Below are 15501 nucleotides of genomic sequence, written 5' to 3'. Positions count from 1 at the left end.
GGTTTTGAGTAGGCTGGTGGGTAGAGAGCCCAAGGTTCAGACAGGGTGCAGAATGATTATTTGGGGTGAGATCAAGAGTTTTCAGTTTTATTTCCTTTGAGCCGAGTCAGTACTTGGACTATCTCAGATGGTCCGGGAGCAACCTTTGTCAGTGATTTCAGTTTTAGTCACTGTTAATTTTACCTACATAGCATAAGCCATGAAATGTGATTCGGTGAGTCAGATCCACCCATGTCAGTTACCGTGTCTAGATTCATGGTTTAGTCTCAACTGTTCCCTTCTTAAAGTGAAGACAGTTAGGCATCATCTCTGATTCCCTGGAAGTTTATCATTTCAGTTTTAGTCAAAGTACATTATGAATCCACAGTGTTTTATTAGCTTCCCAGTCGCAAGTAAGAGACCTAACCAAGTGAGTAGTAATTATTTGTTCAAAGTATCCAGCCACTCTTTTCTTTTTTTGGCACACGGGCTTAGTTGCTCCGTGGCATGTGGGATCTTCCTGGAGCAGGGATCGAGCCTGTGTCCCCTGCATTGGCAGGCGGATTCTTAACCACTGCGCCACCTAGGAAGCCCGAGCCACTCTTTTAGAGTAGTTTTAGATTTACAGAAAAATTGTTAAGATAGTACTAAGAGCTCTCATGTACGCCCACCTGTTTCCTTACTATTAACTTCTTACATTAGTTATGGTACATTTCTCACAATTAATGAACCAATATTGATACCTTACTAAATAAAGTCCATACTTGATTCGGATTTCCTGAGTTTTTACCTAATGGCCTTTTTCTGCTCCAGGGTCCCAATTGAGATCCCACATTACATTTAGCCATCAAGTCTCCTTAGGTTCCTCTTGGCTGTGACAGTTTCTCAGACATTCTTGGTTTTGATGACATTGATGGTTTTGATGACATTGACAGTTTTGATGACATTGACCTGATCTTAACTGGTCAGACACTTTGCAGAATGTCTCTCTGTTGCAATTTTTCTGCTTTTTTTTTTTTTTCCTTTTCATTATTAGACTGGGACTATGGGTTTATGGGTGGAAGACTACAGAGGTGAAGTGCCATATTCACCACATTGTATCAAGGTACATACTGTCAACATGCCTTATATCATTGTTGATGTTACCTTGATCACCTGGCTGAGGCAGTGTTTGTCTGGTTTCTGTGATACAAAGTTACTCTCCTCCCTCTCCCTTTTCATTCTGTACTCTTTGAAAGGCTGTCACTATGTGTCACTATGTGAATCCCACACTATGTGAATCCTATGTATATATATATATTTAGGATTTTTTCTTTGGCCATGCCCCAGGCCTTGCAGGATCTCAGTTCCTGGGCGAGGGATTGAACCCGAGCCACAGCAGTAAAAGCCTGGAATCCTAACTACTAGGCAACCAGGGAACTCCCATATGTGAATCCTACACTTAAGGGGTTGGGGATTTATGCTCCACCTGCTTGAGGGCGAAGTAGCTGCATAAATTTTTACTCACTTACTTTTTATCTAACCCCTTAAGCATCACCCTCTTGAGTCTGAAATACTCAATACTGAACTAATTATTTACAGAGTAGTAACACATTCTACTGCTAAGTATAAAGAACATTGTAATGGAAGCTAAACATTTTCTAAAACTCTTTAATAAACAAATAACTACTCATCCTTACACCATCCCTGTGAAATTTTACAGTTCCTCTTCTGCTACTTTTGATGTGCTATTTTTGCTTTCAGAAACTAACAAACAACAAATTTCCCCTTTCAATACTAAAATTAGACCTAGTGTTTAGAGTATTTCTCTGAAATTGATATTATCCTGTAGAACTCCAATCCATACAAACTAAAACAAAACCAATACAGGTTATTAACTCATTTAAAAATGATACACCTATATCTATACCTATCTATGTGTATCCTATACCAAGGCATATTTAATATAAACTAAGATTCATAAAAATTCATAAACTTCACATGGGTTCTTTAACTGGTAAGGGTGGGTTTATTCTGATATGGCCTGCTGATGCACAAACTTCCAAACAAGTCACAAATATATTTGTATATACCAACAACCTAAGTTTCTAACAAGGGCGAAAGTGGTCTTTTTGAGAATCATTTACATGTTGTCCAATTCAACACACTGGGTAACTTTATAAGGACTCACCTAAACAATGTCCCTTAAACCTCAGTGTGAAGAAAAATTCTGTTTTTGAACAATTATATGGTCACTTCCCCTTTCCTCTGCCTATGGTCAAATGTGTGCTTGACCTCTATAAAGTGGGAAGGATGTTGGGAAAAGACGTCGACTCTGTGTACTAACATCTTTGAGTTAATTTTACTATCTTATTGTGCCTCCCCCCCACCCCCAACCCCTTAGCACTGATACATTACATATGTATTTCTGTAAGCTGTCTCAGATCCTATTTGGAAGAAGGCAGGGTAGTAGAAAATAAACACACATAGAGGAAGAAAAGCATAATACATCGAATGAAGTGAGTTCTCATAGGTGGCACTCATGGCTATCATCCCCGAATCTAGACCAAAAGTTCCAGATTTTGCTCAATTTGAGACAAACCTCTGAACTAAAACTTGCAAGAAAGCAATCCAGATCCCCTCTCCTGCCATGTGATATTACTCTCCCATCCATTATCCTTCTAAAATAGACGTTTTGAGACAATTTACAGTCGCGCCGTTTCCATCCTATCCGGGTTCTCGGCTTTGACATTCAAAAGGCAGCTGGAGGCGCGGTAGGTACCTCGGGTGCTCCGCGGTGAGCGTCCTTTAAAGCCGCCGCCAGCCAGCGCCGCTGTAACCCCACGCACCGGCCGGTCGCCGGCTCCTGCCCCTTTCAATCTGCGCCGACGCAGCGGCCGGATCCCGGGGACTCCCCGCGCTGGGAATCTCCCGCCAGCTGCGCGCTGCGTCCCGGCGACGGCAGGAGCACGTGGAGCGGCTGGGTAGCCAGAGTGGCAGCTCCAGCCCAGCCCGGCGGCGAGATGGAAGGTGAGCCTCCAGCCCACTTCTTTCCTAAGGGGTCTTTAAAATGCTCGACCGGTGCACGCAGCAGAGAGAGTTCCTTCTGAATCTCGGTTTTGCTTCTATTTATTTCTTTTGTCAAAAGTAAATATGAGGCACTTCAGGGGGCAGAGCGTGTCGGTTCTCAGACATCTCTCATTTGCTCCCCAGCCCCCCAACTAACTTTGGACAGTGAAAACTTCTCCGCAGTTTTATTTCTTAGGGGTTGTCAGGGGTCAACTCTAAGTCTGCACGGGAAGAGTACTTATGGGGTGTCCCTGAAATGGCAGCAAACCTAAGTTGGTATAGCTAATCCTTTTGCATGATTTTTTTCGTTCGTGGCTTCACTGTCCATTGGAATTGGGCTATCTTGAGTAACTTCTTTAGAATGAAAGGCAACTTTTTTCTTCTAAGGGTAAATTCTGTCACATGGGAAGGTAAATTTTAAAGTGTTGGCACTTGCGGTTACCTTGGAACTTGACCTTCTAATGATAACTTCTTTACTCAAAGCAAAAATTAGGCTTACATTTGAAATAATTTTGAAAGTCGTAAAACTATCCTCACTTCTCAAAAATTTTTCAGTATGTACTTCCTTGGGATAACTAAAATTTCACACTACTGTTGTAAACTTTTGAACAGCCTTTTCAACAAGTGTTTCTAAAACCTTGAAAATGGCAGACGCATCTCAAGTTGGGGGAGGTGGTGATAGAAAATCGGAATTTATGAGAAATATATTCATTCTATTAATAAATGAGATACTGACACCTAGTTAAAATGTTAACTTGATAAATATTATGAAAAGCATGGGTATTTTCTTCATGATAATCGAAGACTCTCATTGCCAATGAACTTTGATCTTTGGCACCTTTAGGTCTAGGGTACATGAAGTTATTAAAACCTGATTGAATACTTTAGGACACAAGATGTTTTGTTTCACAGTATAATTGGGTGCAATACTATGGTTGTAAATCCTCAATTTGCATATGGGAATGTTTATAATTTTTTAAAACTGACTTGGCCCTTATAAACATTTTTTTCCAAGTAGAATGCCAAATGATAAGCCAATGAACAGAATGTATTTAGTATGTATGTAGAACATTTTAAATGACCATTATTGAATAATACTTCGTGTTTTCTCTTATGAAAAATTCTTTATGCTTTAAATTTTTAAAAATTATCAAGGTTTAAAAATAAGTCTAAAAAATTTGCGCTTTGAATATTTGAAAAATGGTTCATGACGTGCAGTTTTTAACATGTGAAGATTTCATTGGCCAAGAACAGGAAAAAATTAGGTGTTTGTACACTATGAAAAAATAATTTTAAAAATTCTTATGCTTTAATTATTACAAATGAATTTTGCTGAATTGGTTTTTGTGAAGTTATAGATCAGCACTCCAACACTATTTTCTCCTAGTCTTAATCATTTCACTTCTCAAGAATAACATACAAAATAGTGTAAGACAGTGGAAACTAGAATGCTTCCTTGTAAATGTTAATACTTCTGAATTCATTTATTTAATGTGGAATAAAGAAATTATTAATTATTAATTAATTAAAGCCCCAGCAGAGACTTTTAGATAAGCCTGAATAAGAAGGGAGTGAAAACTTGTGTAGAATTTGATTTCGAATGAATAGGCTATAAATGGAAAGTGATAAGTTGTGAGTTTAGACGAGCAGATAATATTCATAGGTCCATAGAGATGGATGTTATATGGCATGGTTAATGCAAAAACTTCAACACTTCAATCAAAACATAAAATTAACAAAAAGCTTAGTGATGTGACTTTGGTTGTTCTAACATCAGGTCTTTGAGGACCAGAGTATTTGATGTAGTAAAATATGTGGTTCATTATAGCCACCCAAGATTGGCGAATCTGGCTTATGCGTTTGATATTTAAATAAAGTACTTTCATATTATCTTGATATTTTGGCCTTAACCTAGAATTTGACCTATAGTGTATATCTCTCATTTCTTGGCAATGTAAGAAGTAGAGTACTTTATGGAATGCTTTTATTTTCTGCCTAATTTGGGGGTCAAATTAATGTGCTGTAGTTTGTTGTGAAATGTGAAGCTACATCGTTAGTCATTCCTTCAGCATATAAAATCTTTTTTAAAAATTCATTCATTTTTTTCATTCATTACCAGACATTTATTGAGTTTCTATGTGTGAAGATGTCAGATGAACTAAGCTTTTGAAATAGAAAGTTTGTCATGTAAAAATGAAAAGAGTTAATGCATATAAGTCAAAAACTATAATTTTTTCTTTTCTCCTAAATATTTCCTATCCAGAGATTCTTTATGTTACCAAATTTTGTAATTTGTGCTGTAATAATATCCCTTCTTTCTGATATGCTTGAGAAATGGGTGGTTCACAAATATGAATTTTACAGGTATTGGCATATTTCTCATTTAATATAAACTTTTTATTTCAACAATATTGGATAGAAATCTTTCTAAGAGTATTTATTACATAGCCCCCTGCTTTATAAATAAGGTCCACAAGAGAAAACTTTATCTTGGGTGGTCACCCAGGCTCACTGTTCTGACCATCAGGTAATGGGTTGTTCTATAGTATATTCTCACGGGGTTTTGAACTATGCAGAGATGAATGCCCCCCCACTAAATATTCCCAGATTATTGTGTAATTTTTGTCCCCTTCTTGATGTCAGCTTCTCACCACACGGTTTTCGTGGTAGCCGTTTTCATCTCTAGGTTCCTTTCTATGCTCTGGATGGTTGGGATTTACAGAGATATAGCCTCTAGATGGTGGAGTTTACTGGCCCTGCATTATGAGCGTGTGAACGTTGAAATGGTAAAATTTAAAGGAACAAAAGCCACAGAAAGGCCATGGGGTCCAGGTAGAACATGATTTTAGAAAATTCCTGTTTTTGCTGCCTATGATCCAATATGCTATTTCACACTTCCATGTCTTTGCTAAAATTTTCACCCCATCCTTTACTTGGTTATGCCTACTTATCTTTCAAGACTCTTCTCAGGCATTATCATTGTGAAGGACCTCCTTCTCGTGACTTTCCCTGGTGCCTTCTGGTGGTCATTCTACACAATCTGCCACCTCCCTCCAGCTAGGCTACAGGCCTTTCCTTACTGTGCACACTTCTGCCAATTGCATTGAAATTATTTATTGATTTAAGTGTTTATTCCCCCACTGGTCTTTAAACTTCTGAGGGCAGAAACTATGTCTTATTTTTGTGTGCTCAGTGCTAAGAACAGTTTCTGGTTCATAAAAGACCTTAAGAGTTTGTTGCATTCCATTTTAAAAATGGTGCTTAAGAGTAATTTTCATTATGTTTATTGTGATGCCTTTTATTTAATTAATTTTTGTGAGTAAGGGATTGGTGCTAGCAATTCTTTGTTAGAACTCAGAAAATTTTTTAAGTACTTAAGTGGTGTAACAGAAAAAGAAAACTTAGAAAACAAAAATGCTATTGGTTTTTAGGCTAGAATGTCACTTAATGCTAAATCTTATATTTACATTAGCAGATTTCAGGATCACATATTAGTCCATTAAATTATGGATCAAATATGAGGAGAAATTTGCTTTCTCAATCATTAAGATACATAGATGGTGCCATTAGCATACATTTTTCCAGTGATACCTTTTTAATACATTGTCATAAGCTCGTCGTCAATGTATAAATGTATATGTTTACACTTACTTAGGACTAAAAGAGTATTGGTAGATCTTTTATCAGACACCCAATATTAATTGGCTCCTGACTCAAGCTGTAGTTCTAGACCATGTATGAGAAGAACTGAGTGATTAACACAGAAGCCTGCCTATAGTAAGTGCCCAATAAATGCTTTTTGGGTGTGCTAAAATTTGTTCATTAATTATTGTGAAAAGAGACTCTAAACATCACAAGGACATAGAATATACTCTGCTATCAAGTTTTTTAAAAATACAACTCTCTCATTAATGGATACAATCGTAATAATTAGAAATCGTAGGGGATATGGGGATATATGTATAAATACAGCTAATTCACTTTGTTGTGCAGCAGAAACGGCACAACAGTGTAGAGCAATTATACTCCAATAAAGAGCTTAAAAAAAATGGAAATCATAAGGATGACCCTAACGCCTTTTGAATCACTTTAAAAAAAATGAAATGATGAAACAATAATTATATTTCTGTTATATGTGGATTATTTGAAAAGTGATCTCTATATAACTCTATTATTATTGCTATATAATCTATCAAAATACTTTAATCCCCAGTGATCCTGAATGAGATAATTTTTTCAGCCTTAATTGAAATCTGCTTTTTGCATCCAAAATTAAAGTTCTCAGAATCCAAAGTGGTGTCTGGTAAATCAAGATAATTTGGAGTTGATACTGTATTATATTGGATATGTGTCCCATCTAAGGAGATAAAAAACTGTTTAATAATGGATATGAAACAGAATAAAAGCATTATGGAGCAGTACTTTTTACTCATTGTCAAAAATTCAGAATCAGCTTACCTCCAGACTTATTATATCAGTGGAATTGGCAACATATCACAAATTGTATTTATCAATGAGTGATCTCAGAGATTACATTTTTGGCACATCAGGTTATTTTGGGGTTTATAAAGGAAACTTTTTTAAAATAAGAGAAATGGAAAACATTTCAGTAACATCACTGAGGAAATAGTGCAAAACTGTATTTTCTATTCAACTCTTAATTATCTAAAGATTATTTAACTTGGTTTCTTGCTTATTTTGGTCATTAGTACACCTCTAGCCCTGTCTAGACTGTCAGGTTCCAAAGCGTAGAAATATTTTTTATCACCAATGATAACTAGTACCCAGCCTGGTCTCTAGCACATAGTAGGACTGTAGTCATATTTATTGAATAAATCAGTGAATGAGTTGCCTATGTGTTTGGTCATTTGACTATTTGTTCAGCTTTTATGGTAAAGATGGCAAAGAAAATAGTGACGTGGAAACTAATTAAATTTGCTGGTTAATTTGTCAGAGGTGCTATTAAAGTTTTGATAGAAGAGTTTGGAATGTTGGCTAAATCCAACAGGATGAACACTATTATCTTTTTCTAATCCAATATTGGCTCTACTCTGGGCAAAATAATGTAGTGAAATCTAACTTTTGGGTTTGTTTAAAAATTTTGCTGCATTCTTTGCAGTGTTTCAGTGAAGCACGGCAATTCCCACAATAAACTTTCTTAACAGCAAAGGTGTTGCTTCTTAAAGTTGACGATAACATAGTTTACTTAATTTGAGTTCGTATCATAGCACCATCAGTTTATTTGTAAAGTATTATCTATTTTTATATGGGTAATCCTCAGTTCATTAATGTTTGGTAAATGATATTCATGAAAGGCAAATGAAATGTAAATCAAGCCTCTGATGTACATTTGTGATGCTATCTACACTGTACACAAACATATAATCAACTATTACTGAGCATTAAGAAGTGATTCTTTAATTACAGAAATAAAGGCAGATGATGGCAAAAAAGATTAGTTAAATATTATAAAAATTAGTTTTTCAGACTGGAGCTATTATATTTTACATCAGCTATGATATAACTCCATATCTATAAAAATATTTATAGGTTAGTGAGCATGATCTATTTTTCGTATCCACAGAGTCTGGTTTTTTTTCCTGTGAATATTGGCTCACATAAAATTATTTAGGTAAGAATATCATCAGAAGGACCGCTGCTAGGTCTACCCAGCTATTGACCGTTTCCTTCTGCCACAGATCAGTACCTGGCAGCCTTTTAGGAAGCTCTTCCTCATGCTAGGTTGGAATCACTCTCTTTTCTGAAACTTAGTAATATTTTATGTCTCTAATGACTGCTAGAACCTAACTGCATTTTATGTATAAACATAAAGTATTTTTGCATGGTTTTAATACAGTCTAAATTATTTAAGAATGCAACTACTGTATAAATTAAGAGATGATTCTTTCTTTAGTTCAGAGCCAGGACTTTTGCCATTATTGATGCAGCCTATATCTTGCATGTTTTGTCTCTTGCATCCGTGATGATTCTATAAACACATCTAATCACCTTCTTATTATGTCTTCTAGAATACTTGTGCTGGTACATTTGCATATTAAAATACAAATTATTTTATTATCATTTATTTCACCTTTATGTTACAGTTAGGGCTTTTTTTAAAAAATAAATTTATTTATTTATTTATTGGCTGCATTGGGTCTTCACTGCTGCATACGGGCTTTTTCTAGTTGCGGTGAGCAGGGGCTACTCTTCATTATGGTGTGTGGGCTTCTCATTGCAGTGGCTTCTCCTGTTGTGGAGCATGGGCTCTAGGGGTGTGGGCTTCAGTAGTTGTGGTACATGGGCTCAATAGTTGTGACACACAGGCGTTGTTGCTCCACGGCACGTGGGATCTTCCCAGATCAGGGATCAAACCCATGTCCCCTGCATTGGCAGGCAGATTCTTAACCACTGCACCACCTAGAAACTCCCTACAGTTAGGGCTTTATTTTTAGAAAACTTGGATGTGTGGATAGGTTATATTTTATTTATGATGGTAAAGAGGTATTACAAAATATTTTTTCTAAAAGAGGGGCAATTGGTCTAGGTAAGGTTGAGAACCACTTTAAATTTATTATACTATGAGAGACCAGCCACCGTTGTACTAGATACAAAATGTCTACTAGACACAAAGTTAGGGTCCATTTAATTCATAAAGCATTTACATGGGTTCTTTAGACCCTTGCTCATCTAAGTATGATCTATGGACCAGCAGCATTGGTACCATCTGGGACATGTTACAAATGCAGAATCTCAGGCCAGATTTGCTGAATCAGAATCTGCATTTTAATAAGATTCCTAGGGCGTTCTTGTGCACCCTAAAGTCTGATAAGCATTGCCCACAGTTTGAAAAGTATTAGCGAAACTTATCACTCTTGTAGCACATGTTGGATTAGTAGTGGATCATCTTTATATATGCATTTAGAATATATTTTTATTGTTTAAATGCTGGTTTTAAAATATAGCTGAGCAATGAAAGTTTTATAACATTTAATTTTGACTTACCTTGTGATACAACATTTATAACACAATATAATTCAAAAGTCAGAAATCCTATTCAGGATGGACCTAGAGACTGTCATACAGAGTGAAGTGAGTCAGAAAGAGAAAAACAAATATTGTATATTAACACATGTATGCGGAATATAGAAAAATGGTACGAATCAACTGGTTTGCAAGGCAGAAATAGAGACACAGATGTAGAGAACAAACATATGGACACCAAGTGGGGAAAGCAGGGAGGGTTGGGGGGGGGAATGAATTGGGAGATTGGGATACCAAATTGTACACTCTAAATATATGCAGTTTCTTGTATGTTAACTGTATCTCAATAAAAGTCCTTAAAAAAAAAGAAAGGAAGAAAAGAAATCCTATTCATTCATTCCTCATTCAAAAAATATTTATTGGACTTCCCTGGTGGCGCAGTGGTTAAGAAGCTGCCTGCCAATGCAGGGGACATGGGTTCAATCCCTGGTCCGGGAAGATCCCACATGCCACAGAGCAACTAAGCCCATGTGCCACAACTACTGAGCCTGCGCTCTAGAGCCTGCGAGCCACAACTACTGAGCCTACGTGCTGTAACTACTGAAGTCTGTGCTGTAGAGCCCGTGCTTGTCAACAAGGGAGGCCACCGCACTGAGAAACCCGTGCATGACAGCAAAGAGTAGCCCCCACTCACGGCAGCTAAAGAAAGCCTGTGCACAGCAAAGAAGACCCAAAGCAGCCAATACATAAATTAATTAATTTTAAAAGATTAAAAAAATATTTATTGAATGTCTGTTATGTGCCTTGTATGCAAAATATTGGCAATACAGTGATGAACAAGAAAACAGTGCTTTTGCCCTCATGAAATTTACAGTCAGATGAAGAAGGTAGGCTCCCAAACAAATAAATCCCCAATGAAATAATTAAAATTATTCATAGTGCTATGAAGGAAATTAAAAAGTGTTAAAGTGGGGCAGGGTTGGTGACCCTCTCCTCTTAATAAAAGGTCTGGCTTAGAGATAGGAATTTGGTTATCCTCAGCACATAGATGATATTTAGCACCATGGGAATGATTGGGATCACCTAAAGAGAGAATGTATTGTGAGAAGTGGGCTCGAGACTGAGCCCTGAGAAGCATCTTATTTAGGTGGTCAGATAGAGGAGGAGGGGCAGCATGGTGAAAAACAGCAGAGTATGGAGTAACAGAATTCAGGAGAGGAGAGTGTTTCATGAAGGAGTGGGTGGTCAGCTATGTTGAATATTGCTGGAAAATCAAGTAAGCTGAGGACAAAAAGTGTGGGTTGGTTTTAGCAACATAAAATTTGCTAGCGACCTTAACAAAAGTGTTTTTTGTGGACTTGTGGGGATGGAAACCAAATTTAAATGGTTAAAGCACAGTGGGAATAGAGCAAGTAGAAACCTCGATACAGACCATTTCCCCCAGAAGTTTAGCTAGGAGGTGAAGCCGAGAAGTGGGGCTGTTGCTGGAGAGAAACATGGATATGGATCAAGAGTTTGTTTGTTTATTTTTATTTTCCAGAGATGAATGACACAAACTACTGGTAGCCTAAGTTTAGTGAAAAAAATTCAAAGATCAACATTGAAACAGATTTTGAAATCTCAGTTCTCAGGAAAATTTGATTGGAGAATTAGCTATCACTGAAAATATCCTCATATTTAGTTGGCACATAACATGTAAATAAATTTCCTCACTGTCAGACTTCTTATATGGTGCCCATTCAGTGGATGGTTGGTACAGATATAATCTGTAAAGACTCATGAGAAACACTTGAAATTCAAACTTTTTTAAAAAAGTGGAAAGATACTGCTGTAATTGTATTTCTAATGTTTGGGATTTTTTTTTTTTTGACTGTGCTGTGTGTCTTGTGGGATCTTAGTTCCCCAACCAGGGGTTGAACCCAAGACCTCAGCAGTGAAAGCACCGAGTCCTAACCACTGGACTGCCAGGATCTCCTCTGGGATTTTAGATATTTGAAAACGTTTGTCTTCAATAGATATTTTTTAAATTAAGGAATAACATTCAATGAAGTATACATTCCTTATAAATGTATAGGTTGCTTAACTTTTACCTGTATATACTCCTTTTAGGTCAAGATATGAAACATTTTACCCCAGAAACTAACAAAGCATTGTAAATCAACTATAGTTCAATAAAATAAACTTTTTGAAAAGCTATGGAACATTTGCCCCACCCCAGAAGATTCCCTTGTGCCCATTATAAGACCTCCCTTTACCCCAAGTAAAGCACTATTCAGACTTCTGTCCTCATAAATCAGTTTTCCTGTTCTTGAATTTCATATAAATCATACAATAGATACTTTTTTGGTGTCTGGCTTCTTTTGCTCAACATATCTTTGAGATCCACCCATATTGTTACATTTATTAGTAGTTCATTCTCTTTTATTATTAAATAGTATGAATATACCACAATTTGTTTATTCAGTGTACTGTTGATGGACATTCAGTTGTTTCTAGTGTTTGTCTGTATGATGAACGTTCTTTCACATGTCTTTTGGTGGACATGTACATTCATTTCTCTTGGATATATATCTAGGACTAGCATTTCTGGGTCATAGGACAGGTGTGTTTTTAGCTTTGATACATACTGCCAAACTGTTTCCAAAGTGGTCAGACCCGTTTATCCTCCCACTGGCAGTGGAGAGTAAACAGGCAGTGTCTGAGAGTTCCAGTTGTTCCACATCTTGTCAACACTTGCTATTGTCAGTCTGTTTAATTTTAGCCATTCTGGTAGGTGTGTAGTGGTATTTCATTGTGGTCTTAATTTGTATTTGCCTGATTAATAATGATATTGAGTACCTTTTCATATGTTTATTGGCTATTTAGATTTCCTCTTTCCTGAAGTGCTGTAAGTCTTCTGTACCTTTTTTTAAAAGTTGGATTGTCTGTATTTTTCTTATTGATTTTGTAGGCATTTTAAAAAAATTTTAGAAACAGTGGACTTTGTCAGATGTGTATTGCAAATATTTTCTCTGCGTCTGTAACTTGCTTATTTATTTTCTTAATCTATTTGATAAATAGAATTCTTGATTTTAATGAAGACTAAGTTATCATTTTTTTTTCCATGTGGGATTAAGTGCACCTTATGTCCTGCTTAAGAAATCTTTGCCTATCCAAGGCCATGAAAATATTCTGCTGTGTTTTCCTCTAGAAGTTTGATTGTTTTACCTTTCACATTTGAGTCTATTACCCACTTCAAATTGATGCTTGTGTTTTTGACTTCAGTTATTTTATAACAGAAACCAGGCATTTTACAGTTACAAAATGACAATCTTACTTGGGATATGTTGGATTCAATCACTTATGCACAAACAGTTTTTGAAAGCATCACTGACATGAAATGCCCATTCTTCCTTTTCCCTCTACATGTTCATGTGCTGACATGTGATATCCATGGTAAAATATAAATATACTTATTTTTCTACAACTTTAGAGTAACTGACCTTTCAAGGAAAATAACACTAGATATTGAATTTGTTGTTTTAGACCTGTGCCCCACAGTCTATAATTTCTTCACTAGACATTTAACCTAGGGAAAAAATGGAATATTTTGTAAAAAAGGGTGAGGTAGGAAGTATTGAAATGGTAACGTGGGCTGTATTTGATCCGCTGTTCTTAGACTAGTAGTCTTGATGTTTCTTAACCTTTACCTTAATCCGAGGAGGAAGGGAAGGAAGTATTTCATGGTTGGAGAGATTATTCTCATTTTAAGGCATGCCCCCCCTTTTTAATATCTTCCTTTCCTTCAATCATAGTCACTCGAGGCGTTTGAAATTAATTGGGTCTAAAATTTCTTCCAGTTCTGACCTTCTTTTAAGATTTACAATCTATACAGGAAAGTACCTAAAAACATTATTTAAGTTCTTTAAAACAAAGGTGAAACTCAAGAAAGGAATCCTGCTTCTCTTCATAATGTGCCACTGACATTGTACCTTTGGACACACGTGACTTTATATTTTTTGTCATTCTTTATCTTAAATTTTGTTTGTAAAATAGGGAGAGTAATAAATGTCATTGCACCTGTTTATCTTCCAGAGATGCTATGAGATAATATGAAATCTCATTTGCACTCCTGGGCTAAGTGCTTGATGCCACATTTTTGGAGGACCACGTACAAAGAAAACAAGATTCAGAAGAAGGCTGTCACCATGGTTAGAGAACTGAGTGGTAGTGTTTGTGTAATAATTTATTCTGGATGGTCCCAGAAAGCTGAACTAGGACCTGAAATGGACAGTTTAGGGAATTTGAATTTCACTACATTTAAGGAGGAACTTTTTAAACCATTAGAATTTTTCTGAAATGGAAAGATAGAACTTCTGTATTCTTGGAAGTGTCTAAGCAGAGACTTTACAACCCAAATAGGGAGATACTGGAGGAAATTGAAGTATCAAGTGGCAGAGGAAGGAGAGGTAAGGTAGTTAAGATATCGATTCCAATTCTAATATTCTAACTTCATTGGTTATAGGGGTCATTTTTTATTATACAGAACTGTTCTTGTGATGGTAAAATTCCAGGAATGATTGCATGTGGTAGTAATAAAAGGAACTCATGAAGGACCTTTCAGAAATAGTAGCTGACACTTCTGTGCCACATTTGTAGTCCTGAGTGTGAATGTTGCAATTGTGAATACATTTTTGTAGTTGCTAACTACAAAGTTTCCAAAGCTTTTTATTAAAAAGTAAGAGTGGACATTTTAGATTTTAAAAAGAGGTATGGGGATAGAGGCATCAGTTTCTTGTTATGAAGGTAAAGGGGATTTTGCCATTCAAAGATAGCTTTCTGGCAGCTGTCAGACATAAGTGCTGGTGGCAGCTGGCAAACTCAGTGCAGGCTTCTTTCTGAGATTGACATTTTGTTCTCCTTTAGCATCTACAATTCCTACTGGGAAAACAAGCCAGCAAGTGGAAATCTGATCTCTGAAATTAAGGGTAGAATTTTATTAGCCGGTATTCTTTTTTTTTTTTAATAAATTTATTTATTTATTTATTGGCTGTGTTGAGTCTTTGTTGCTGCACACGGGCTTTCTCTAGTTGCTGAGAGCGGGGGCTACTCTTCACTGTGGTGCACAGGCTCCTCATTGTAGTGGCTTCTCTTGTTGTGGAGCATGGGCCCTAGGCACGTGGGCTTCAATAGTTGTGGCACATGGGCTCAGTAGTTGTGGCTCATGGGCTCTAGAGCACTGGCTCAATAGTTGTAGCACACGGGCTTAGTTGCTCTGTGGCATGTGGGATCTTCCCAGGGCAGGGCTTGAACCCATGTCCCTTACATTGGCAGGCAGATTCTTTACCACTGCGCCACCTAGGAAGTCCTAGCAGGTATTCTTAAGTGAATGGTAATTACTTAAAGTATCAAAATAAAGACAAGTTTATAACTATTTGAATTAAAAATATGGTTGCAAATTTTGTTGGTAATGTAAATATTTGATTTTGTTCATAGATAACATATTATTCA

General features: G+C 36.6%; 1 protein-coding gene across 1 annotated transcript in view; it reads left to right on the top strand.

Moving 5' to 3' along the window:
- The first annotated feature begins 2770 nt into the window (after positions 1-2770).
- The window catches only part of IKZF3 (IKAROS family zinc finger 3), a 79244-nt gene continuing 66513 nt past the window's right edge, over positions 2771-15501 (top strand). Inside the window, exon 1 of the mRNA XM_057715198.1 lies at positions 2771-2988. Coding sequence (XP_057571181.1) covers positions 2982-2988 — 7 coding nt within the window. The 5' untranslated portion in view covers positions 2771-2981. The remainder of the gene's footprint in view (positions 2989-15501) is intronic.

This window comes from Hippopotamus amphibius, chromosome 17, assembly GCF_030028045.1.
Source record: "Hippopotamus amphibius kiboko isolate mHipAmp2 chromosome 17, mHipAmp2.hap2, whole genome shotgun sequence".
NCBI lineage: Eukaryota > Metazoa > Chordata > Mammalia > Artiodactyla > Hippopotamidae > Hippopotamus > Hippopotamus amphibius.
Note: the sequence above shows the minus strand (reverse complement) of the source record. Positions and strands in the feature narration are given on the sequence as shown.